This window comes from Ricinus communis, chromosome 9 (genome assembly GCF_019578655.1).
Source record: "Ricinus communis isolate WT05 ecotype wild-type chromosome 9, ASM1957865v1, whole genome shotgun sequence".
Lineage (NCBI taxonomy): Eukaryota > Viridiplantae > Streptophyta > Magnoliopsida > Malpighiales > Euphorbiaceae > Ricinus > Ricinus communis.
This window is the reverse complement of record NC_063264.1, coordinates 7673113-7698183: the sequence shown is the minus strand read 5'-3', so window position 1 is coordinate 7698183 and position 25071 is coordinate 7673113. Positions and strand designations below refer to the sequence as shown.

The following is a 25071-nucleotide window of genomic DNA, read 5'->3' as shown; positions in this document are numbered from 1 at the left end:
AAATAAATAATAAAAATATGTCTGAAAAATACTAAAAAATATTATTGTGAATTTAATTTTATTTTTTAAAATTTCATAAAAAAGATAGTAAAAATATATTTTTTATTTTAACTTATATTATTATAATTTTATTTTTAAAATTTTATTAAAAATATATTTAAAATAAATATTAAAAATATTTTTAATTTATATTACCGTAAAAAATTAAGTAAAATAAATATATTATTTTTATTTTATATTTTCATATATAATATTGAATTGAACGGTATTACATATTTTTATACCAAATAATATGTTTTGATGAAAGGAATACTAAAATATATTAAAATATAGTTAAAATCATATATAAAAATATAAAATAAAATTAAAAATACTGATAAAATATCAAAAAATATTATAATAAAATAAAAAAACCGTATAAATAATAATTTATTTAAAAGAATCTTAAAAAAACAAATTTTGACCATAAAAATAATTACAGCTCATTTCTTTGCCGTATATTTGTAAAAAACCCAAAAAGAAACATGGGCTTAATTATATGTTTTTGGGTGACCCGGTGAAATAATATGTTGAATATTAATTGAACAATCATTTTTCAGGAAAAACAAAAAGAAAGAAAAAGAAAAAGTCCTGGTTGTCGAAACGACAGGTCCTTGCTTATAAAAATGACTGCGTTTAATAGTAATATATAAAGGAGCAAATTTCGGATTTTTATGTCGGCTACCCCTTCTTCTTCCTCCAATAAAATTTAATAATCTTCCATTTAAATTTTCCTTCTCCTCTTAATAGTCCTTTCCAATACCTCTTTACAGATTCTGAAAATCGTAAATATTTAATGGAAAAAGGCAAAGCAACAGCAAAGGAAATAACAGACTCAATAAAGAAACTGGATTTCCGTTCCAACTTGAATTCCAAATCTTCTTATTTTAGTTCCACCTTTCATTCTTCAAGTAAATATCTCTACCCTTTTCTATTTTGTCAATTGGGTATATTCAATCTAATGATTTAATTAAATTTAGCAAATAAAGTTTCTTTGTTTAATTTCAAATTCTGTTTTTTCTTTTAATGACAGGATCGAGTTACAAGAAGATAACACCTCCAAGTTTAGTAAGCTTATGCCTTGGAGTTGTTGGGAAGCATTTGGAGGATATTATTGGAGAGTTGAGTGAGATTGCTGTTGGCTTTCCAGCTCATGTTAAGGTCTGAATTTTGCTTTGTTTTTATTTTATTGCTTCCTGCTTATATATGTCTATTGCTGCTTATATATCTCTTTTCCATGAATATGTTATTACTTTTTTTTTTAGATATTGAGTTTCGTGGCATGATTGTTTAGGTCATTTATGATATTTTAACTGGTTAGAATTTGGCTTTTTCTGAAGTGTTTGGGGGTTAACGAGAGATAGGGTGAACTGATATTTTATGCGGATCTTTGGATAGTGTACTAGAAAAGAAGTTGTCTTTTAAAAAAAATAAAGAATCTGATTGAGGTCTAATGGGTCAAAATGTTATATTTGATTCAGACTGTAGATGTTCATGATTTGGATGTTTATGCAGTTTGGACTTCTTTTTTTGATTTATGAAGGTGTTTTAAGAATTAGGAGAGGAAGATTGAGATGGAAGCATTTGTCATAGGGAGAGCGATGGATTTTGATGCGAGTATATTCTTTTACGTGCATGAGGTTGCTGCTCATATGTCAATCTATTGTTGTTATCTAGTACCCTCATCTCTTTATGTACCTGTGTCTCAGTGTAAGGTATACTTGCAAATTGGCTGTCAATTAACCCATCGGGAATTACGATGGTTTAGATATATTTATAGGTTCTCTATCTCACTTTTTGCCATATTTCAAGGCATTCATCCTGATTTATGCTTATTATTTTTATTGTAAATTCATATCAATCCTCATTATGTTGCTATCACAGTAAAAACCTCTCTGCTCTCAAGACCTCTATGCCCTATGAAAGATCCCGTAGCCTCAAAATTTTATATTGACTTTAAACTGTTAAGAAACATTACCCAGCAAAAGTTAAGGCGCCTGATTGAAGTAACCTTTAAAGTGCATTTTAACTTTTCTTGCCCCTTTGATTTGTGCTTTGAAAATGTGAATTAGCTTGAGATTTTAAGGAGGCTGTGCTTTTTCATGTAAAATTATCAACTGGCAGTGTTCAATTTTTACACTAACATTCTGAGGTTCATGATAGATGGCACTTGCAGCAATTTCTAGGAGAAGAAAATTGCTGACTGATGATGTCATCATTTCTCTAGCTGATAGTTCCTGGGAAATTCTTGACCTTTCTGGTTCTGATGTCACTGATTCTGGCTTAATGAACATAGCTGAAATCTGCAAGTTTCTTCGAGCTGTAGATATAAGGTATGTAGATTTTACTTTACTGATCTAGTCAATAAGGAAGTTAGTACACATCTCTTACATTGCACGTATGCAGTTTTGCAAATCTATAATGCAAAGGAGAAAGGAATGATAGAGTACTGAATCTACGGATCAATATAATTGTTTTTCTTTATGAAAAAGATAAGCAAATAAGTAACTAGAAGTTATTTTTCTCACTTACATCAACTAAGTGTTAATGCATTTAGCAGCTACCCAGGGAATATGTTCATTTATAAAATACTAGCACTAAGTTGCTTGCAAGTACTCTTTATCTTATTATGAAAAGAAAGTGGAGAAATATTTTAATTAAAAGAAAAAGGAAAAGGCTGTCAACTTAAAGATATTATGAATGAGGACAAATACGATTCCCATAGACCTTGGATATTGATTGGTGGATTTTAGATAATGATGGATTCTTGGTTTGTCTTAAATAAGTCTTGTTCTCCTTCCTAACTATGTCGAACCTGCCCATAGTAAAATGGTTTATTTCTTTTGTTTCTTACACAAGTAATATATATTCTACTCTCATAAGATTCACAAATTGCAAGTCTATGCTGTCAAATCAAATATCTGTTTACTGTCAAGAAACAAGATTCATGTTAACAGCTCTTTTATGCAGCCGATGCCACAATATTACTGCTGCTGGTGTCTCGGAAGTTATTAAGCACTGCAAGTCATTGCAAACATTGAGATGCGGGTACACTTCCTAACACAAACATTGGGATCTTGAAGCATGAGATTCTCTATTAACCCCTATTCTTGGCAACAGAGCTTTTGCATTTGGACTGTAGTTTATATACAAGCTAATCTTCATAAATTTCAACTATGGAGGTCTCTCTTCATACTAAATAATGAACCATAAAAATTTAAACTGCTGCTTCTTGTCTCCTCCACAAGTGGGAGGCATGCCAAGAGAGAACATTCAAATGCCCATTTGAATTCAATAGACCTTTAGAAAGTTAGAAATGCTGCACAAACAAATGCAATTATGCATGCTTCAATGTTAAGTCTTATAAGATGGCTACCCCACCTGCAAAGGTTGGAAGGAAAATAGTGTCCTGCAAGATAGACTAATTGAAAGTGACATATAATAAATAATCCGATTACCTTCAATATATGTCTTCACCTCAAACGTATTGTAGATTTCTATCTAATTTTAGAATTTCTTTGACCAGATATTGAAATTTAGTACCCCTAAGATATGGTTAGTGAAATCATAGAAGTTCATATGCAATCTCTTGCCTGTTGTCTGCATATACAGTGAGTTGAGATTTTGACTAGGGTATAAACCTAATAACAGGCATGAACCAAAGTTAATGTTGCAGAGGGTGCCCGAGGAGTGACTACTGTGCACGCAACTCCTTGTATATATTGAAACCAAAGCTGAATGATATGGAGGGGGATTCGTGGGAGGAGCTTGATACTGCTGAAATTGGTCATGGTGCAGAATCCCTGCGTTGGCTTGTGTGGGTATGATATTGTTATCTCTCTCTCTCTCTCTCTCTCTCTGGCTCTCTCTCTAATCCTTCTTTGTAAGCTAAATTAAATTTTGACATCATCCTTAAAGAACGACACAGTGGGGAAGCTGAAGAAAATAATTATGCTTTGGCATTTTATATCAGGCCCTGGCTATCTAGCTAACATCAACTCAAGCTGTGGCTAGAGATGGCTTATATTATGCATCACAGTAGTATGGTGAACGCTAATGTAGTTCATTGCCCAAATTTTGTCAGACACAAATAAAATACATGGTGAAGTGTGTTCTGGTGTTCGATACTGCTAACAATTTCTAAGAGAAAGCCAGTTCTGATATCTGCAAATAGAATTATGATTGATCTCCTATTGCGTCACATGGATAAAACCAATTTTTTGGGAACATATGTGGTCATTTTGTAAGGCTTATTAAAAAATTATTCTGTCATCGTGTGCTTTCTGTTCACTGTTTTATGAAGTATCCTGGTTTTACCTCTGTCCTTGGTTCTATCTTTATACATTCTTTCCTCTCGAAAGTTTAATTTCTTTTTTGTTCTTTTTCAGCCGAAGATTGATAAAAATTCAATGGAGATCATGGACACCGAGTGCCCACGTATAATAGTCAATCCCAAGCCGTCGCCCTTTGGCTTTAGAGGAATAGAGGTTCCTAAAGAAGCATTACCAGACATGGTGTTGGATGATCCTATTGTCAAAGATATTGATCCTAAAACATGGGCTACGCATGGGTTTGCACCAAAGCCTGTAGCTTCCTCCCTTTCAAGCTCAACTGAGTTGTCCATGGCAGAAAAGTTCAGACTCGCTTTCGTTGAAAGAGACACGCGCTTAGCACCAAAACGAGCAAAGAACGCAAGACAACATCAGCGCCGTGCGGAGAAGGAATTGATGATGATGAATACAAAAGCCAAAGCATTGGCTCTGGCATCACGAGCAAGCAAGTCGCTTAGGAACTAGTATGTAGGACATCCCCACCTGTTAGCATTGATGTGTCCCAGTTTCCTAACCCACTGTTGATTGTAAATTATAATTATGTATCTTCTCGGTTTTGATTGAGAAAGTAAGCGGGTGATACAGGGATCAAAATCTCAAGTTATATTCACGAAAGCAGAATTCTATTCAATGGGTGATCAAAACATGATGATCCAGGGATCAACCAACATCAGAGTGTTCGCATCTTGGGCTCAATTTCCATATTAGATATTTATTTGTCAATTGTGAGCATAGAAATGTTTGAGAAACACACTGATATTTTTCGCTCGTATATCTTTGAGAAAATAGTGAGCATAGAAATGTTGGTTTCCATTTATGATATCCACGAGAAAATAAACACACTGTGTCTGTTCCCTTAGATCCCATGGCAAACATAACATACGCACAAGACCACCAGAAATTCATAGTCCATAAAAGGGACAGTTATACTCGAGATTGTACACTAACGTTACAGAGAAAATCAAGTCGGCACTAAATCCTACTTTAAACTGGAAGATAAAATACATCATCTTACTACAGTGGTGACTCCTAAACCAAATGGGGAGCAGTGCCGGTGTCTGTACAGGTGTCCAGTTGCCCCACCGGAAAAGGACATTTACAAGTCGGGACTCTTTACTCTTTACTAAGGTTTCTAATGACGTATGGGAGGATGCCCCCATGATCAAAATATGCCAACTCAACCTGCACAAATAAAATTTCATCCAAGTCAATGACTGAACTATGCAGCAACCTACACTGGACAACATATAAGACGTCGCTGAGTGTGACAGTGAAATACCTCCGTGTCAAAGCGCACCCTGCAAGCGAAAGATTTGCCAGTGTCAGTTTTAACACCAACTTCTTGTCCAGGCCTTATCTCACTGATCTTGTCTGGAAGGTCAATAGTGTATCGCTCATGACCCGTCAATCCTAATGTGTCTGCGTCCTCACCAGGCTTGAAACATAGAGGAATGATACCCATGCCAACTAGGTTACCTCGATGAATTCTCTCAAAGCTCTTGGCAATCACTGCTTTCACTCCCTGGTACAAAAGATAAACAAGAGATGGCATTTTATGCAGGGGGCAAAAAGCAAAGAGAGCAAAGCAAACTGGAATATTAAATACAAACTAACTGACCAGCAGCATTGGACCCTTGGCAGCCCAATCTCGAGAGCTGCCACTTCCATACTCTGCTCCTGCCAGGACAATAGTGTTCTCCCCAGCTTCCTTGTATCTCTGCAGTTATAATTACATTCATCATTCAATAACAAGACAAGAGCAATGTTTTAATATTTATTTATTGCATTTTTCTTACATATAGTCTTATCCAATGGGCAAATGATGATATTATAATACCAAGGACATACCATTGCTGCATCAAACACATGAAGCTTCTCTCCTGTAGGAATGTGGATAGTTTTTGGGCCCACTTCTCCATTTAAAAGCTTGTTGACGAGGCGAATGTTGGCAAATGTGCCTCTTGCCATTACTTCGTCATTGCCCCGACGGCTACCATAAGAGTTGAAGTCTTTAGGTTCAACCCCACGCTCAAGGAGATATTTGGCTGCAGGGCTGTCTTTATGGATGCTGCCTGCGGGGGAAATATGATCAGTAGTTATGCTGTCTCCAAATGTTAGCAAGCAGTAAGCATCCTTCACCCCATGAGGACCTGGCGGGTCCATAGTCATGTCCTCGAAATATGGTGGCTCATGGATGTATGTTGATTTTGGATCCCACGAGTAAAGTACGGAAGTAGGGATAGACAGCTGACTCCACATGGGATTGCCTTTTGTGATAGCCTCATAAGTGCTTTTGAACATGCTCGGTAAGACATTAGATTGTACAACCTGTAACAGCACAAGACTATTAATTAGCAAAATCATTATTTTAAAGACTTCTGTTGTCTGATGTCAAGATTAGAGCATTAACCTCAGCTATTTCATCGTTAGTAGGCCAAACATCCTTGAAGTATATATTCTTTCCATCCTTGTTAGTTCCAATTGGCTCCTCCTCAAAGTCAATATTAACCTGAAAAAGGAATTAAGGGTATTTACAACTCCAAAACTCTAATTTCCGGTTTATTGGGTTGATTTATCAGAAAATATATAGCAGAACAAATGTGCTTGAAGTTGAGCTTAAGACCTCCAATTTTGCAGTTGGAAAAACCAGATTTATGCTGTATAGATTTCATGAAATTTTTAACTTTGGCTACTTGCTAAAACATAGTAATGAATCATGACATGTACGTGGTCAAAGAATACCAAACTCCTAATAACTCCTAGTAAAGGTTCTAATGGTGACAGCCTATATATATTGGTGGTAAATTTAAAACATATGCATGAGGCCAGAATGAGGTAACACTAAGAATATACATTATGGTGAAATGGTGTTCAAGCAAGGGTTCAAAATGTTGGCCAGTAAAAGGACCTTCCGTTCCATTGAAAGACATTGGAAAATAAAATAGTAACACTAGATGCAGGCATACCGTGCCAGCCAGTGCATAGGCAACAACTAATGGAGGTGAAGCAAGGTAGTTAGCTCTTGTAAGTGGATGAACACGGCCTTCAAAGTTCCGATTTCCAGAAAGCACAGCTGCAGCAATAATGTCTGCAGAAGTAACCAAGCACATGTGTAGAGGAAAGTAGAAGTATGGAAGAACATCGCAGAGAAAATAATTCACTGGCCATCAAAACTAAACCACAAATATAAATATATATTATAAGAGCCAGATTCAGAATCTAAATTAAAAGGATAAAGGATAAAAATAAGCAAAATGCCTGAAAAAGGATGATATGAAGTTTGCAAAATCACACCATTTTAACCATGATTTTGGAAGTAAAAGACCACATTAAAGAGGGAGGCAAGTGATAATTAGATGATCTAAAAAGGAGGCAAGTGACAATTAGATGATCTCAAGTTGGTTTCAATTCTAAAACTAACTGAATAATATGATTAGTCCACAAGGAAGAAGACTTGCATCTCCTGATATTAAATCTATACATACAATTTATACAGCAGTTCAATTAACATGATAAGAACAACAAACAGTTGTACCATTATCTGAAATTGCAGAAGCAACAGATGGATCAAGTTCTCCAGAATTCCCAATACAAGTGGTGCAACCATAACCAACAATGTGAAAGCCCAGCTCATTCAAGTAGCGTTGCAGGCCACTGCCAAAATGACAACCAGTACCATGTATCATACATGAATGACAATGACAAGAGAGTTAATATGCAAAGTGAACTTGTAACACACCTCTGGAGCAAGTATTTTGTGACTACTCCAGAACCTGGAGCAAGACTAGTTTTAATCCATGGCTTAACCTGGTAGAACCATTGCAATAGCGCATAATAAAGGCTTATAGTTTAAAACAGAAAGTCAGCCTATAGAACTCAAATTGATAAAAGGAGTTAGCCAAGGCAGATAAAACTAATTTCCAATCAGAAGCTGGTTGTACTTAACCCACATCTTTACTTTCTAAGCTAAAGCTAACCTGCAAACCAAGTTCACAAGCTTTTTTTGCAACAAGACCAGCCCCAAGCATAACACTGGGGTTTGATGTGTTTGTACAACTTGTAATGGCAGCAATAACAACACTTCCATGTTTAAGTTCAGCAGGCTGCCCATGGAATGAGAACTTTGCCACCTTATCTTGTTCTTCCTTTGGCACACCAAAGCCCTATAGATAAACAAAGAACAGTAAAATATGGCATAAGAAATACATCTGCCTAAGATTATTAGTTGGAAAGCGGATACCAACAAATTACAAATCCAGATCTGTACTACAGTACTTTAAGTTAAATTGTGATGCTACATATGGCTACCTATATAATAGAAACTGCAAGCTAATTCATCAAATATTAGGACTATATCTACAAAAGCTTTTAACTTCATTGTAATTGCTGAAAATAACAAAATGAAGAAGAGATATAAAACACAAACAGTCTAGGATATTAGCATCAAACCTTAAAACCAGCCCGGTTATCAAGACATTTCTGCCAGTCAGCCTTCATTTCTTTCAAAGGAACCCGATCATGAGGTCTGCCATTAGTATAAATGAATAATTACTTGATATACAAATATTTCAAAATTTAAATCATAAGGAAATATCAGAATATACCTCTTTGGTCCTGAAACGCAGGGTTCAACATCTGCTAGGTCCAATTGCAAGTAAGAAGTATACACTTGCTCTTCTTGAGGCTGTTTCAAACACACAGTTCCATTAGTCTACATTAACTTCCTTGGAAGCGAAGTAAGAAAGAATTACCTCATTGTAGTCGACAAACATTTTGTTTGCGCGCAAGTATGCTTCTATCATTGCAACCTAATATGAAAAACATGTTATTTTTCACATGTCAATCAACTAATTTTAGCCCCCACTGAAAATAAAACCAGAACGAGGAAATTCTCACAGTCTCATCACTCCTTCCTGTTAATTTAAGGTACTGCAAAGTAGCATGATCCACAGGAAAAAAGCCCATGGTAGCTCCATATTCAGGAGACATATTTGCAATAGTGGCCCTATCAGCCAATGACAATTCGTCCATTCCATCACCTATATGATTATACAAGTTCCTTGAGTTGCCACAGAATAGACTTAGATTTTAACTAATTAAAACTCTAATTGCATTTTCAATATTCATTAGGCTTACCGTAAAACTCAACAAACTTGCCAACAACGCCATGCTTTCTCAGCATTTGGGTCACAGTCAAAACCAAGTCAGTTGCTGTGACACCATCACGCAACTTTCCAGACAATTTGAATCCAACAACACCTGGCAAGACCATGCTCATAGGCTGTGCCATTTAACAAAGCATTAGAAAGCAGAGACAAAACCAAACACTTAGAGAACAAAGCATGCTTGTATCAAATTCCCATGCATGTGCAGTATGTGTGACAACAAGAATAGTTGTACAAGTTAGAAAGGCTATCTGCTCCTATAGGAACCTTAACATTAACTGATTCCACCGCAAACAGAAAATTTTCTCCAGATGACTCAGGATTATTCTTAAATTGAACTGTGATTTTGTTCCTATAATAAAAAAGAAAAGCTGAAGGACCAAGAATTCTTTTTCTTCCCCCTCAGAGTGATTGTGCAGGTATGATTTGTTTCTTGTCTTTCTTTTCCCCTTTTCTTGGGATACAACCATGAAACATGTCATCCCAAAATAATGGCATGTGCTACCTTGAAAGATCATATTCAACCCATGAGAAAGGTTTCAACAGGCACAGACACCCATTGTCAGAATGGAGCCAACAAGTAAGCAAGGAGATTTACCTGACCAAGCATTGTTGCTTCTGCTTCAATTCCTCCAACACCCCAGCCAGCAACTCCTAACCCATCAATCATAGTCGTGTGCGAGTCAGTACCAACCAAGCTATCAGGATAGAGGAGGCCATCAGTGTTAAAGACAACACGTCCAAGATACTCCAAGTTAACCTTAAGAATTTAATGAGATGTTCTCAGTCCCAGATTTTACAAAGTTCTAAAAGAAATAACTAGGACAATGATAGAAGAATAGGAACTTGTGCGTTTATATTTTAACAATATAAACGCACAAAACAAGGATTAAATTCATGCAAGATAGTTTGAAGTAATGGTGAAACACAGAGTGAAAAGAATAAGAGGCGCATAGGGTGAAAAATTCAATATATATGTCGTGAGCCTGTTCTTGAAAATATCACAAACCTTAGTTTGAAAAAAAGTGGCTTAAACCTAGTAAGGCGATAGACATAATCCCTTATGCTAGAGTTCTTACCTGATGAACAATTCCTGATCCAGGTGGAACAACAAGCATGTTCTGGAAAGCAGAAGCACCCCATTTGAGGAAAGCAAATCTCTCTTTGTTCCTCTGAAATTCATTTTCCATATTTGCTTGGACTGCATTTTCAGATCTTGTAACATCTACCTGAACTGAGTGATCAACAACAAGGTCTACAGGAACCTGGACAATAAATATCTCGGTGTTATGATACCAATGAAAATTGCAAACTATACCAAATATGTTTTAATGCAAAACAGTGTCATGGATTATTATGGTTAGAAACCCAATCAGAGAAAATAACCGGTCCCAGATAATTAAATTTGAGCAGATAAGATGATAAACTACAGACCAATGGGTTGATTTTTTTAGGATCACTGCCAAGATTCTTTATAGCATCGCGCATACAAGCAAGGTCAACCACTGCTGGTACTCCTGTAAAATCCTGATCAACAAATATATATATTCCCAAATATTAGATTCCCTTCACTAAAAATCAGCTCATTTATGGCGTAGAACCAATGAATCAATCAATAGGACAAACCTGTAAAAGAACACGAGCAGGCTTGAAGGGGATTTCAACTTGCTTGAGAGATGTATTTTCCCAGTCAATAATTTTCTCCACATGTTCTTTTGCAACTTGGAAGTTATCACAATTACGTATTGCTGATTCCAAAAGTATCTTTATAGAATATGGCAATCTGTCTATACATAGAAAAGATTTAAGAATTTCTTTTGTCTTGTTCTTTTCTGAGCCCAAGTGATAAAAACGACAAGCGAAGTAAAACCAATTGAAAGGCTTTTAACATGATATAAATATGTAAGAAAAAGTAAATGACAATCAGAATACTGCGTAGGCTACCTATTCTGGGATCATCCAAAGCAGTTAAGCTATAGAACTTTCCAAACTCTCCACCACCAGGTTTGGGAAGGCTGGTAAAAATCCCCTTGAAAGGATGTTCAGATGCTGAAATCGATTTATCAAAAATATGCCTATAAGCATATGTTCCACATCCAACAACCAAATAAAACAAATATCATAGTGCAGCAATGCAGCATAAACAATAAAAACAGATACCAATTTGCAAACAACATTAGGTCACCAAGGAACCAAATTCAAGAAACTCAAGTTCCATAGTTGCCTTCATTTTTCTTTTTTTATTTTTTTAAAATCCTCGACTAGAAAATAATTTCGAATTTTCTTTGCTATTCTAAATTATCCACCAAGAGAGAGAATATAAACACAAATCTATCATCATTATCCTAATCATTAACTTAAAATCAAAACCAAGCATTGAAAAACTCAACTCTTTTTTTTTTCACATCATTTCATTTATAATAAACCAGGTAGAATCTTAGAAATGAGTTAAAACAGTTCAATCACTAATCTAAAACAAGTGAAAACTAATAACGAGTATTCTATTATAACAACAAAGAAAAGCAATACATTTTCTATTAACAAGGCACTTTGTTTTTCTACGTATAAAAAAACAAAAATAACATAACATCACCGAAACAAACAGCAACGAACAAAACAAACCGAATGCATATGTACAGATATACGTACCAATAGTAGAAAGCTTTCGCTCGATTACCGGCGAGGCCGCTGGAGCCTGAGCCCGAAGACTGATCGGTGAGCGCCAATCAACTCTATGGCTCCAGCGTGAAACAGCGCAAGGTAACGAACGTAACGCCGAGGAGAAGCTAAAAGAACGAGAATTCTGATAGCGAAACGACGAAGGAGAAAGGGAACGGAACGACGTAGGAGAAGGGAATTTCGGTGAGAGAGAGGAGATTCTAGAAACTAAGTGGGAAGACCTGAGGAGTGCTGAAGAAGAAGAATAAGGAGAATTTGGTAAGTACATGATTAATTATTAGTGATTAATGATTAGAGATTGCTTTTAATTACTGTAAGCAGATAATATGGAGAAGAAGGTGGCAGTAGCTTCTTCTAGTTCTCTCTGTACATGAGAAATGGAAGCTTTTGTCTGTGGCTGTTTGAACTGGGTTTTTATATTGACCGTTTGATTATTACATACTAATATTATCCGGCAGAACTGATAGGGACATATCCACAAAGCGGCGTAGCATCTCCTCTGGAGTGCCAAGTGGAACTCTCCTTTGTTGCGCTTTCTAGTGACTTCATGCAAGTCCTACTCCCAGACATGGAGCGTGCGTGCACCGACAAGAGTTTCACCCTCCGCCGTGAATGCATGGTAACGGACTAATCCGTTTCAATTCCAAAATTTGATAATCAGTTTCAATTCAAGTTCGAAACTCAACCCGAACATAAGATGTGTCTATGGTAGTTATCATTTTAATTTGTTGATTTAATGTATGTATGTGATATTAAATTTTAAATAAATATAGCATAGTTAAATGCGTGAAGAACTAAATTATTAATAAAAATTTATATTTATTTTATTTCTCAACATATGATTATATAAACTATTTAAAATTAATAATTTAGTGGATCATTAGTTTACTAATTTTAGTGACATTAAATGATGCGATTTTGGGACTGAATTTGGTAAATAATAATAAAAAGAAAAGCTGAGAATTTGAATTTAATAAATGAGAAACCGAGAGCTAAACCTAATAAACGAGGGATTAAATGAGGATTCAAATCTACTCTATAATATTATATATATATATATACAGTCAATAGTATGCTTGAACTCAAAAAAAAAAAAAAAGAGCTAAATGCAGAGAGCAAAAATGAACCAATTCTTCTTTTGAAAGAAGCCAAGAAAGAAAAACACAAGAACATTATATATATATATATATATAATGAGGATTAAATGAGGATTCAAATCTACTCTATAATATTATATATATATATATAAAAGGTTAATTTTTTTATGAGATTTTATGTATACAATTTTATGAAGCCATATTATATTATTTTTTAATAAGAAAATAAGATAAAGCAATATTTATAAAAATATTGAGCTAATAAACAAGGAATAGCTAAAATTAAAGATATTAGTGTTGTTAAATATATTTGCTATAAAAGTAAAAACTCAATTAGTACGGAAAATATGACTTTTTCTATCTTTTTCCCTACTGACTCCCATATTTTTAATCAACTAACCACAAATTCCTCCCAATCTAAACTATTAACTTTTTCATCCATTTTTTCAGTTTGTATAAATTATAGTAAACTTTTTTTAATTGTTAGTTTAATAATTAAATATACTCTTTATTAATTAATATAAATACTATCACATCAAATTAATTTTACATTTAATATTTAAAATTTTAATTTTTTATAAAAATAAAAATAAAATTTAATACTATTAACTAAAAATCCACATTTTATTTTTTTTAATCCGTATTTAAATGGAAAGATTTTAAAGAAAAGGAAGTGTTTATTATTCTTCGTGACATAGGGATGGCAATATAGTTAATAAGAATTAAATTGAATCCAAGGCATGAAATTTGTCATTTATTGTGACATTAGAAATCGAAATATTGTTAAATATGAAAGAAATTCTTATCTAAACTTAGTGTATACACATAACTAATAGAAAAGTGATATGTATATATAAATATTTTATATTTTAATATTAAATGATTGATACATACTCATTTAATTAAAACTGATAAATATATGTCAATCCACTATCAGTTTGATATATAAGTGTGGATATAAACCAGTTATAAATAAAAAATTTCCTACCTCTCAAATAAAATGCATGATTCAAACTTGGCTCCCAGGACTATACTAATGCATGAAACTTCAAAGCGGTGCCTTCATCTACTTTGTTATATAGACACTGCTGGTGTAAACAAAAGTTATTAAGGCAGGCACCATGAATCTCCTCTTCAAATAAATAGTACGTTAGAGCATCAATAGACAGTGGGGCCGCATTTGTTAGCCGTCAGCACCACCAATGGACTAATGAAACATTACATGGGATCAGTTCAAGGGAAGCTGTAACAAAGGTAGGTAAAGACGTGAGTCACATTCCCAAAAATTGTGTCATTTGCTCTGCTGTTAGAATTTGTACAATATGATGTGAAGAAAGCTTGGAAGTTTATTCTCATAATTCTGAACTATTGACGTACTGTCTGCATTTCGTAAGGGCCTTTTCCTAGAATTCCCAATATAGCTAAACATAAAAAGGATAAACAATGCCTAATTTTCCATCACATATTTCGAAAAGTATTTTGGTGAAGTTTGTTAAATCTAGCAGAAAACTGGAACCAGGATCTTCATGGCAATTACTATGACTGTTGTATGGGTGGTCAATAGTGCGAGAGAGTATATTATGTTGGTGGTTGCCATGTCCCTGGCCTGAAGGCTGCACCTGATCCTGTTGGTTCCGAAGACCTGAAAAAAGAAGATGATGTAACCAATGGATAAGCATTGCTTGCAGGAATGCAATCATTGAAAAGCAACTGAAGTCACATGGACACTTTAGCACCGGATAATAGCTAATTATGCATTGCCCAGGTATTTCCCCATATTTGCATTTCCATATGTCGAGATCCACCACTATATCATCTTAGTGCACATGCATACAAATCTTTACTTACGTTGCCCATGGTTCTTTTTCTGCATTCTCAGGCTCGTCTTCTGTTTCTCTGGAAAAAATGATAAATAATATTGGTACGGTAGGAAAATTTGAAAAAAAAAAAAGAAAAAAAAAAAAGAAAAAGAAGAAAACAGAGACTTCTTGTTCAAGTATGTATTCACAAAGGGAAAAGAAACAATTTACAAGAAAAAGTTGTGAGATCTCAATTAACATCTTCGAACTTCATACATAGTGAGACATAGCAAGACTACATATTTAAACGCTTGTATGATTTGTAAAAAGCATGGTCTTTCCTTATAATTAAAGAATGATATTGTAGCTCACATGGGCAATAATGTAATCCTCAAATCAACATTAAGAAACACTGACACGTGTGCACAAGCACACCCATACACACAGAAACAAAGGAAGCACAAAGTCTTGGAGCCGACACAATACAAATACTTCAAATGAGTCAATGTAAGGTATCGATTTGAGATACAGGCACAAACGTGAGGGAGATTCTTTGTTATTCATCCATTTACTAGTCTATTCATTTTGAACCGAAGCATACCACGGAGGACATAGAAAACCAAAGCAAGTCAAGATGCGGCATTGATTAGAACGTGGCCTCACAAGAAAAGGAGCCACTAGAGGCTGCAGGACTATTCCATCGTAGAGATAGAATTATTACCAACTAGTACAACAACATTGATCTTTATGTCTGTTATAAATGTTTGTATATTAAATAGGATTGTATATAGCAATTAGAAGATTAGTTTAACTAGGAGTCCTTAAATAATTAGGATTCTATGTAGTGTATATATATGTGTCTAACTTTATTAATTAATTCAATTTTTTTAAATCCTTCAATCAAATTACATAGCATCAGAGCCGGCCTTTTGTCTGCGATAATGGGTTTGGACCCGGCCCGTTTGCATGTCACGCTAAGCATGACGGAAGGTGTTAGAAGTTGTACTCATCCCACATCGCCTGGTTATTGGAATGTTATAGTTTATATAAGTGGATTGGGCATCCTCTTCCTTTGAGTTAGCTTTTGATTATGAGTTTTAACCCAAACTTATTTATCATACAAAGTAATGAATTATTTAGAATTTCTATATTCTGAAAAGGGAAATATTTCTCGTAATTATGATGTTTGTAAAGCTTTTTATAGGGCTGATATAGGAGAAAAGTCTCACCAATTATTCTATGGATTTAAAGAAAACACATGAAGAACTTGATATGTTGCTTCCATTTAGCAGCAATATACATGTTCAACAAGCTCAACGAGAAAAGATGGTTGTTATGAGTTTTTTAGCTAGACTCCCTTCTGAAGTTGAGACTGCTAAATCTCGTATTCTTCTAGTTTAGATATTTCTTCTCTACAAGATGCTTTTAGTAGAGTCCTTCGTACAAAAAGTTCTTCACTTGGTCAACCTAGTAGTGTCCTTGTTAGTCATAATACTACATCAAAATTAGGAAGACAGCAATACAAGAGCAAGAATGATAAAAGAATGGGATCTACCAACTATGACACGATAGTCTGCTTTGAAAGTGTCTGCCCTGCAACCACCCCCGAGATACCAATACTCGTGAACAAAAGTCCGGAGAAATAGTGTCATTACTATCATAAGCCAGGATATATGAAGAAGAATTGTAAGAAGTTGCAGAATAAGAAAACTCAGTTCGCCCATATTGCATCCACCACAGATACCTTTAAGAAGCCTATAATGATATCTGCAGATGAATATGCAAAATTTGCCCAGTACCAACAATCATTGAAAAGTCAATCTCCTCCTGTTACTGCCATCGTTGAATCAAGTAAACCCAATACATGTCTTGTTTCATCCTCTTCGAAATGGGCCATTGATTTTGGTACTACAGATCATATAACAGGTAATTCAAAACTATTTTCTACCTTTCAATCGCATAAGTCTAGCTCTGCAATTACTTTAGCAGATGGGTCAACATTTTGTATTATTGGGTCTGGGACAATTAATCCAACACCGTCACTTTCTTTGTCATCTGTTCTTAGTTTACCACAGTTATCATTTAGTTTAATTTCTGTCAGCAAACTCACTTGTAGCCTTAACCGTTGTCTCATTTTTCTTGATCCCTGTTTCTTTCAGGATCTTACGACGAAGAAGATTATTGGTAGAGGACATAAGTCTAGAGGTCTCTACATCCTTGATACACAAATTCCAAGATCTATAGCCTGTTCTGGAGTTATACCCTTTTTGAAGCATATTATAGGTTGGGTCACACCTTCTCTCCATGTGTTAAAACAACTTTGTCCTCAATTTCAGAGTTTGTCTTCATTAAATTGTGAGTCTTGTCGGTTGGCGAAACACCATCGTCTTAATTCAAGTTTTAGAGTCAATAAACAAGCTAGTGCTCCTTTTGAGTTAGTCCATTCAGATGTTTGGGTCCGTGTCTAATTGAGTCTAAAACTGGGTGTAAGTATTCCATTACTTTTATTGATGATTACTCTTGTATGACATGGTTATATTTAATGAAAAATCGTGCGATACCAATGCTAAGGAGTATTTGTCAGAATCCTTTCAAACTTACATGCTTCACCATGGCATTGTTCATCAAACTTCTTGTGTAGATACACCATCTCAAAATGGAGTTGCTAAAAGAACAAAATAGACACCTTCTTGAGACTGCAAAAGCTTTGTTATTTCAAATGAAGGTTCCTAAACCTTTATGGGCTGATGCAGTTTTCACAGCATGTTTCTTAATTAACTGTATGTCTTCATCTGTCCTTCAGGGTAGAACTCCTTATCATGTTTTGCTGCCAAATAAAACATTGTTTCCAGTTGAGCCTAGGGTATTTAGGTGTACATCCTTTGTTCGAGATGTTCGTCCTCAGGTTACCAAGCTAGATCCAAAATCTTTGAAGTGTGTTTTTCTTGGATATTCTCGTGTTCAAAAAGGTTATAGATACTATTGTCTTTTCTTAACAGATATCTTGTGTCAGCTAATGTTACTTTTCTAGAAGATACACCTTTCTTTCCATATACTCCTCATTCAAGTCAGGGGGAGGATGAGGATTTGTGAATTTATATTGTTATATTTGCTCCTGATAAACCTAAGCCACCTATACTACAGGTTTATTTTCAGCGATCAACCCCTCCAAATCCATTCCTGAACCAACTCCTTCATCGTCAGATTCAGTCTTATAAGATCTTGTTCCTTCACCATCACTACCAGTCTCTAACAATGATCTTCCTATCACTCGTCGTAAAGATAAGCATACATGTACTTATCCAGTGTCTTCATTTGTGTCTTATAATCATTTATCGTCCTCTTCTTGTTCTTTTATTACATCTTTTAATTTTATATCTATCTCTAAGACTGTTAAAGAAGCTCTTTCTCACCCTGGTTGGCGTAAGGAAATGATTGAGGAGATGAGTGCTTTAGAGGAAAATGGTACTTGGACCTTGGTCAATTTGCTTGCAGCTAAGAAAGCTATTGGGTGTAAATAGGTGTTTTCCATTAAAGTAAATCCCGATGGATCCATTGCCAATATTGAAAGCTCGTCTTGTTGCTAAAGGATATGCTCAAACTTATGGAGTAGATTATTCTGATACATTTTCTCCTGTTGCTAAGTTGACTTCTCTAAGGTTGTTCATTTCTATGGCGGCTACTTATGATTGGCCTCTTCATCAGTTAGACATCAAGAATGCTTTTCTCCATGGGGATCTTAAGGAGGAAGTTTATATGGAGCAACCGTCTGGCTTTGTTGCTCAGAAGGAGTATGGAAGAGTTTGTTATCTTTATAAATCCCTACATGGATTAAAGCAGAGTCCTCGCACTTGGTTTGGAAAGTTTAGTCAGGCAGTTGAGAATTTTGGCATAAAGAAAATTAAGTCGGATTATTCTGTTTTCTTCAAGCATTCTGCTACTGGTATCATTTTGTTAGTTGTATATGTGGATGATATTGTCATTACTGGAAGTGATACTATAGGGATTTCATCCTTTAAATCTTTTCTCCACTCTGTTTCATACCAAAGACTTGGGAGTGTTGAAATACTTCTTGGGTGTTGAGGTAACAAGAAGTAAGAAAGGTATATTTTTATCTTAAAGAAAATATGTACTCGACTTTTTGTCTGAGACGGGAAAAATGGGAGCTAAGCCATGCAATACTTCAATGGTCCCTAACTTGCAGCTCGCAAAAGATGGTGAATTATTTAAAGATCCTGAGAGATATAAGAGATTGGTTGGAAAGTTGAATTATCTCACTGTGAATCATCCAGATATTGCGTATTTAGTTAGTGTGGTGAGTCAATACATGTCCTCTCCAATAGTTAATCATTAGACAGCTATCGAACAATTTTTGTGCTACTTAAAAAGAACGCATGGTCAAGGAATATTGTATAGTAACCATGATCATACTAGAATTGAGTGTTTTTCAGATGCTGATTGGGCAAGATCTAAGGATGATCGAAGGTCTACTTCAGGTTATTGTGTATTTGTTGGAGGGAATATGGTTTCGTGAAAAAATAAGAAGCAAAATGTTGTCTCACGTTCAAATGCAGAATCAGAGTACAGAGCTATGGCCAAGTCTGTATATGAAATAATATGGATATATCAGTTTTGACTAAAGTAGGTCTTAAAACTTCAGTAACAACAAAGTTGTGGTGTGGTAACCAAGCTGCTCTCCACATTGCGTCTAATCCTGTATTTCATAAACGAACTAAGCATATCGAGATTGACTGTCATTCCGTTCGTGAGAAGATTCAGAAAGGTTTTATTTCTACAAGTTATGTGAAGACAAGAGAAAACTGGGAGATATCTTCACGAAAGCTCTTAATAAGACTCGGGTTGATTATCTCTATAACAAGCTGGGCATGATTAATATCTATGTTCCAGCTTGAGGGAGAGTGTTATAGATGTTGTATATTAAATAGGATTGCATATAGTAATTAGAAGATTAGTTTAATTAGGAGTCCTTAAATAATTAGGATTGTATGTAGTGTATATATATGGGTGTAACTCTATTGATTAATTCAACTTTTTAAATCCTTTAGTCAAATTACAATGTCAAAGCAAGTAATCACATTTCAACTCTATCAAATGCCAAAACCTAGATGAAATTATGTAATATAACCCACCTCGCTCTATTCGTTGCATATGATTCTTCCTCAAGCTTGATACCTTTGAGATCAAGGAAAATAATGCAAACATCTCAATAGAATACTTAGTAGCATTTTTACTGAAGAAATTGCAATAAGAAAACATGCATGTGATCCTATTTTAAAAACCAAGTTACTCCAAGTTATGCTCTAATTCTTCAAACATTTATGTCTTATCATCAGAAAGAGTACATGTCATGGTGTGGACATACTCATTATTCAAATTTGTTAATTTACTGCAATCAATTTTTTTATGCATCCAGTACATAAAATTAATCTAAATTACAGGTTATATGGTCAGATGTAATGGCAATTAAATATTTTTTGGTAACTATCGTTGATGCAATAAAAAGTTTGTTGGCCATAAAAAATCAATCCATATTGTAATACCTTTTGAAGAAGTGGGAATTTGCTGAATGAAACTTTTCAAGTCCGGACCTCCAACCTTACCTATAAATATGGGCATCGGTGTCATTCATTATATAAGCATAAAAATGCAGTTAACACACAACTTTTGGTTAGCAGCTCACCAGTACTAACGACTTTGCGAGAACTGCCTTCTTTAGCTCTCCTTTCCTCTTCTTCTTTTTTGAGAACTTAACAAAGTGAAAATAAAAGAAAATATAATAAACAGTGAGAAATTGGAATTTATGTGAAGAATATTATATCAATACCTTTCCATAAGACTAATAGAAAAGCATGTGGCATTATAGTTTTTGGGAACAAAGATTCACTAGCACAGTACCAATCTTAGTTTGTTGGGTTGAGATCAATTCTTAGCTACTACATCAGCAATCCAAATATGAGATCCACATTATTTGGACTGATTAATGCAGAAAGGATTAGTATATTAGTTAAGCATTAGAGATGATATCGCAGAAATGTCAACATATATCATCACAGAAAATAGCAGAGGTGATAAAACAAATGCATTAGAGTTTTATGGACAAGAAACACATACGAGCTACATTTTTCCTCACAAGCTCACGCCTTGCTTCGAGTTCAATCATTTCCTGAACAGAGAATAAAAAATTATGTAACCAACAGCATAAAACATCAACCAATATGGCTTGCCAAAACTAATAAAAGTAACAAACTATGCAATCATTTCATACAATAAACAATATTTTCTTTGTAAAATAGGTACCCAATAAGGCAGGAGGAATGAGCAAGGGCAGAAGTCAATGGGATCCCTAGGTATTTACTCATCAGTAGTAACTTATCTAGAGAAACAGGCCAGGGAAAGAAGAAATCAAGTCAAAGGGATCCATGCCTGGTAAATCTTCATTTTTTTCAGTAGAAAATTTAAGAGCAAAAATAGAAACAACAGAAAAAAAAAAATAGTGTAGTGGGCGTCATCAAGTATCATTTGGCTATCCCACTTTTAACATCAATCAAAATCAGACCGAATTCGCAAGTTAAAGAGCAAGCTTAAACATGAATGCACTCTGAATATTGTAAATGCTTTTCAATCTCTCAAGGATTAAAAAGGTTTTCACATCTAAATTAGTCACATTTCACGACTCAAAATTTGATTTCTAACATGAAAACCACAAAACTAAAATCACAGACACAATCAAAATGCATACACATCAGCTTATATGGACTTTTTTCTTCATCACCTTTTATTCTTTTTCAGGAAAGGTGGAGAGAATTAAATAGTTTGTGTGAAGAGGATATGTTTCTAAAAATACCTCAGGTGTAGGAGCCTTTTTGCGCTGCCCGTTCAACCAGCAAATCCATTCAACTACAACAATCAAATTATGGGTGACCACTTAGTTTGGAACAAAGCACGCACATAATAATTATTTACCAAATTATCCCAGCTTAAGACACCTCTATATTCAATTACTGTCATTTTGCAACTATGCCTGGATTCAAGAAGTAATAACAAAATATCTAAAAGCTCATGTAGCATCAAGAGACCAGTATTGAGCTTCATAAGTAGTAAATGCACTCTGCAAGGAAAATGGAAAAATAGAGCTACAACATCCGGATTTATCTTGAACAGCTTACCTGGAATGGAGGTCGGATCATCCTCTCCTCTGAATACTACCCATCTTTTCTCTTTCACTAGAACATGAGAAAACTCTAAACTGTAAGACAAAGCTCCAAACTTTTCCATTCTATAAAAACAAATGTACAATTGCACTAGCATAATCGATAAGGATACATATCGTGTGACTAAATCATCTTGAAACACTAGTTGTATCACCAAGACATCAAACGTCTTGGAGCACAATCACCATATAATTAAGCTACTAAATCAGTAAAAGATTGAAACTTTATCTCAACTTAGCCAAATTAAACGCAATATATTAGACAGAAATTACATTAAACATGGAACTGAAAACTAGCAATTTGCTGTCAATTAACACAATCACGACAAAGCCAGAACCTTTTAAGAAATGAATTGATCCTAATTACAACAACAAACCCCATAACAATTTAGAGAACATAGAGAGAAGTTAATGAAGAACCGAGAACCACTTACTGATACCATCAATCTCTTCAGTTCTCGTGAAGTACCGGTTACCTGCCTTGTCGTTGCCCACAAAAGTTCGGCTACTAAAGAACCCAGAAATTCTTGCAAATAGCTTTGACATTTTCGTTTTCTAAACTCTTTCAAGAAATCAATTGAAACCCATTGTTACAGACACAAAAAGAACCGAAGTTGATCGTTTAATTGTATAATTTATGACATATAATCTACAACATTTTTTGAAAAATTCTCAATTGAGCTTTGTTTGTTGGGTTTAGCCGGTTCACCCAATCGGGTGGGTAATTCACTGAGCCGGGTGGTGTCGACTTGCTACGTCAGTAGTTTTTGTTGGAAATGTTTTTAAAAGGTTTGGGATTAATTACGATTCCCCGCCTATCTTTTAGACCATTATTCCGGCTCATCCCTGTACTTTTTTATTGACTAATATTTCCCTCAGTTTCATTGATTTTAACTAATACCCTCCATCATAATAGATCAATATATTTACTATCTAATTATCTCTTTTTTAATTCTAATAACCCTTCTATAAATTTTATATTTCATTATTTAATAATTTTATACTTATATTTATATTGTTAATTTGTTGATAATAATTTGATTTTAATATATCTATAAATTTAAAATATTTCTTTCGTTAATCAGCATATGAAAAATTTTATTATTATAATTTATGAGTTTAAGATGTTATATTTTCTATTAATTTTATGTGTTTAAATTTTTTATCAAATAAGGTTATTTTAATTGACAAATTCTTATCTAAAAATATATTATTTTATTAATTTTAAATTAATATGCATTAAAGTTTATGATGCAGATTAATAGTAAAAATCTTTAAATTCTTAATCTCTTAATGTAATAAAATAAAATTGAATTTCTAAGTGAAAATTTGTTACATTAGAGTAAAATTGCGCTAATAAATAAAATTAGAGCAATTAAATAAGCTACTAATTAAAAAGATTATTTGAAACAAAAATTAACAAAAAGTTAAAATTTTACTCTACTTTTAGAAGGTGATGATTTCAGATTCATATGTAATATTAAAAGTACACTAATTAGAATAATAAGCAAAAACTTATAAGGAGTAACTAGCAATTAGATTTAATTTTAAATACAATGTACTTTTTAAAGTAATGTTATATATGGGGATTTTCCTAGTAGTTTTAAAAATATGCTAAAAAAGATTAACAAATAAAGACAGCAGAAACAGAGTCTTAGAATTAGCATAATAAAAAAAATACATGAATAAATTAACATTATAACTTAGAATAGATTAACAAATTTTAGATATTAACGCTTTCAAACTCATTCTTATTAGCATATTCATAATGGAATATAATAAAATATATAATATTATTTGTTTCAGTCATCCATGACTCTCTAATAGAAGTATAATAACTATTATGAGTGTTATGGTTGTGATTCATATAATCAATGCTTAAAAATACATAAAAATATATAATTTTTAAAAATAAAATATAAATAATTTTTAGAAAATAATATATATTTGTCTAGCTCCAAAAAAAATAATTTTATTTTCTAAAAGATAATTAAATAAATATTAAAATTTAAAAAAAAAATGAACAAGAGGTTAAAGAAAAGAATTAACTACTCTATAAAAAATTAGTGAATGTTTAAAATTATAGGCTTTAATATTAAAAATGGGAAATTCAGGGGGTGGAAACCTTATGCATTAATATAATATATGGTAATATAGTACCCAAATTGAGTATTGAAGTATAGCTAATGGGCGTTGCAATAACATTTTTTACTTTTTGAAATATATTTTAGTTTGTTGCATTTAAAAAATTTAGTCCATAGAATATATTTTCTTCATCAAAAGAAAAAATAAGCTATTTCTAAAAAAAGAAAAAACACAACTTCCTCCTTAGAAAGAAAAGTCATTTTTCAAGTTTTTATAAATATAAATAATAAATTTATATAAAACACCAAATATTCATTCAATAATCATCTTCAACCGTCACTAATTGTTAATGATTAATATTAATTGTTAGTCATTCATTGAAAAAAATACTCAAAATTATTATTTTTATATAATACTTTTTTATTTAATGAAAAAATGAATGTATAAAGTTTATCAAAATGATAAATTTTTTGAAAAATTCAAACGCATTTCAAATTTTAAATACATAATTAAAAAATTCATAAAAATATGCATTTAAAAATAATCAAATAAAGTTTTTAGTGAAAAGAAATGTAAAAATATAAGGGTCAGATCAACTAACAAAGTATATTAAGGTCAAAAATAAGAATTGAAATATAATTCAGG

General features: G+C 33.6%; 3 protein-coding genes and 1 long non-coding RNA gene across 6 annotated transcripts; 2 read left to right on the top strand and 2 right to left on the bottom strand.

The window, feature by feature from the left end:
• The first annotated feature begins 698 nt into the window (after positions 1 to 698).
• LOC8279854 lies at positions 699 to 5142 on the top strand. Its single transcript, XM_048378946.1, has 6 exons — positions 699 to 950; positions 1073 to 1200; positions 2203 to 2372; positions 3010 to 3087; positions 3716 to 3860; positions 4428 to 5142. The coding sequence occupies exons 1-6, from the start codon at positions 836 to 838 to the stop codon at positions 4833 to 4835; spliced, it is 1044 nt and encodes a 347-aa protein (XP_048234903.1). The 5' UTR covers positions 699 to 835; the 3' UTR covers positions 4836 to 5142.
• Positions 5143 to 5159: 17 nt separating this feature from the next.
• Positions 5160 to 12636, bottom strand: LOC8279846 (aconitate hydratase, cytoplasmic). 2 transcript variants are annotated; one of them, XM_015727475.3, is made up of 20 exons: positions 12185 to 12636; positions 11480 to 11584; positions 11162 to 11322; positions 10970 to 11062; positions 10615 to 10800; positions 10134 to 10295; positions 9507 to 9651; positions 9267 to 9409; positions 9122 to 9178; positions 8975 to 9054; positions 8820 to 8895; positions 8348 to 8533; positions 8110 to 8177; positions 7906 to 8024; positions 7337 to 7458; positions 6781 to 6879; positions 6219 to 6698; positions 5989 to 6087; positions 5650 to 5892; positions 5160 to 5552 (listed from the first exon to the last, which is right to left on the bottom strand). In XM_015727475.3, the coding sequence occupies exons 1-20, from the start codon at positions 12480 to 12482 to the stop codon at positions 5484 to 5486; spliced, it is 2991 nt and encodes a 996-aa protein (XP_015582961.2). In that variant the 5' UTR covers positions 12483 to 12636; the 3' UTR covers positions 5160 to 5483. The 2 variants fall into 2 exon arrangements, with proteins under 2 accessions (XP_015582961.2, XP_048234902.1); XM_048378945.1 differs by lacking the exon at positions 12185 to 12636 and having other exon boundaries at positions 11162 to 11318.
• On the top strand, positions 12332 to 13036 carry LOC125371075. Its single transcript, XR_007217275.1, has 2 exons — positions 12332 to 12472; positions 12673 to 13036. It is a non-coding gene; the product is annotated as an uncharacterized LOC125371075 (long non-coding RNA).
• Positions 13037 to 14566: 1530 nt separating this feature from the next.
• LOC8279847 lies at positions 14567 to 23087 on the bottom strand. 2 transcript variants are annotated; one of them, XM_002532519.4, is made up of 9 exons: positions 22776 to 23085; positions 22298 to 22354; positions 21976 to 22028; positions 21243 to 21294; positions 20812 to 20877; positions 20672 to 20731; positions 20261 to 20303; positions 15160 to 15207; positions 14567 to 14953 (listed from the first exon to the last, which is right to left on the bottom strand). In XM_002532519.4, exons 1-9 carry the CDS (start codon positions 22885 to 22887, stop codon positions 14890 to 14892), a joined length of 555 nt encoding a protein of 184 aa, XP_002532565.3. In that variant the 5' UTR covers positions 22888 to 23085; the 3' UTR covers positions 14567 to 14889. The 2 variants fall into 2 exon arrangements, with proteins under 2 accessions (XP_002532565.3, XP_015582962.2); XM_015727476.3 differs by lacking the exon at positions 20261 to 20303 and having other exon boundaries at positions 22776 to 23087.
• Positions 23088 to 25071: the final 1984 nt, after the last annotated feature.

What these genes read in the sequence shown, in the direction of transcription:
- LOC8279854 (XM_048378946.1), top strand. Translation starts at nt 836, where the DNA reads ATGGAAAAAGGCAAAGCAACAGCAAAGGAAATAACAGACTCAATAAAG. An exon ending in TTCCACCTTTCATTCTTCAA is followed by an intron (nt 951 to 1,072) that starts GTAAATATCTCT and finishes TTTTAATGACAG; the next exon opens with GATCGAGTTACAAGAAGATA. An exon ending in TTGCAAACATTGAGATGCGG is followed by an intron (nt 3,088 to 3,715) that starts GTACACTTCCTA and finishes TTAATGTTGCAG; the next exon opens with AGGGTGCCCGAGGAGTGACT.
- LOC8279846 (XM_015727475.3), bottom strand. Translation starts at nt 12,482, where the DNA reads ATGTACTTACCAAATTCTCCTTATTCTTCTTCTTCAGCACTCCTCAGG. An exon ending in CTTGTGAACTTGGTTTGCAG is followed by an intron (nt 8,178 to 8,347) that starts GTTAGCTTTAGC and finishes TGGTTCTACCAG; the next exon opens with GTTAAGCCATGGATTAAAAC. An exon ending in ACAAAATACTTGCTCCAGAG is followed by an intron (nt 8,025 to 8,109) that starts GTGTGTTACAAG and finishes TCATTTTGGCAG; the next exon opens with TGGCCTGCAACGCTACTTGA.
- LOC8279847 (XM_015727476.3), bottom strand. Translation starts at nt 22,887, where the DNA reads ATGTCAAAGCTATTTGCAAGAATTTCTGGGTTCTTTAGTAGCCGAACT. An exon ending in TGATCCGACCTCCATTCCAG is followed by an intron (nt 22,029 to 22,297) that starts GTAAGCTGTTCA and finishes TGATTGTTGTAG; the next exon opens with TTGAATGGATTTGCTGGTTG. An exon ending in TGTGAGGAAAAATGTAGCTC is followed by an intron (nt 20,878 to 21,242) that starts GTATGTGTTTCT and finishes CACTTTGTTAAG; the next exon opens with TTCTCAAAAAAGAAGAAGAG.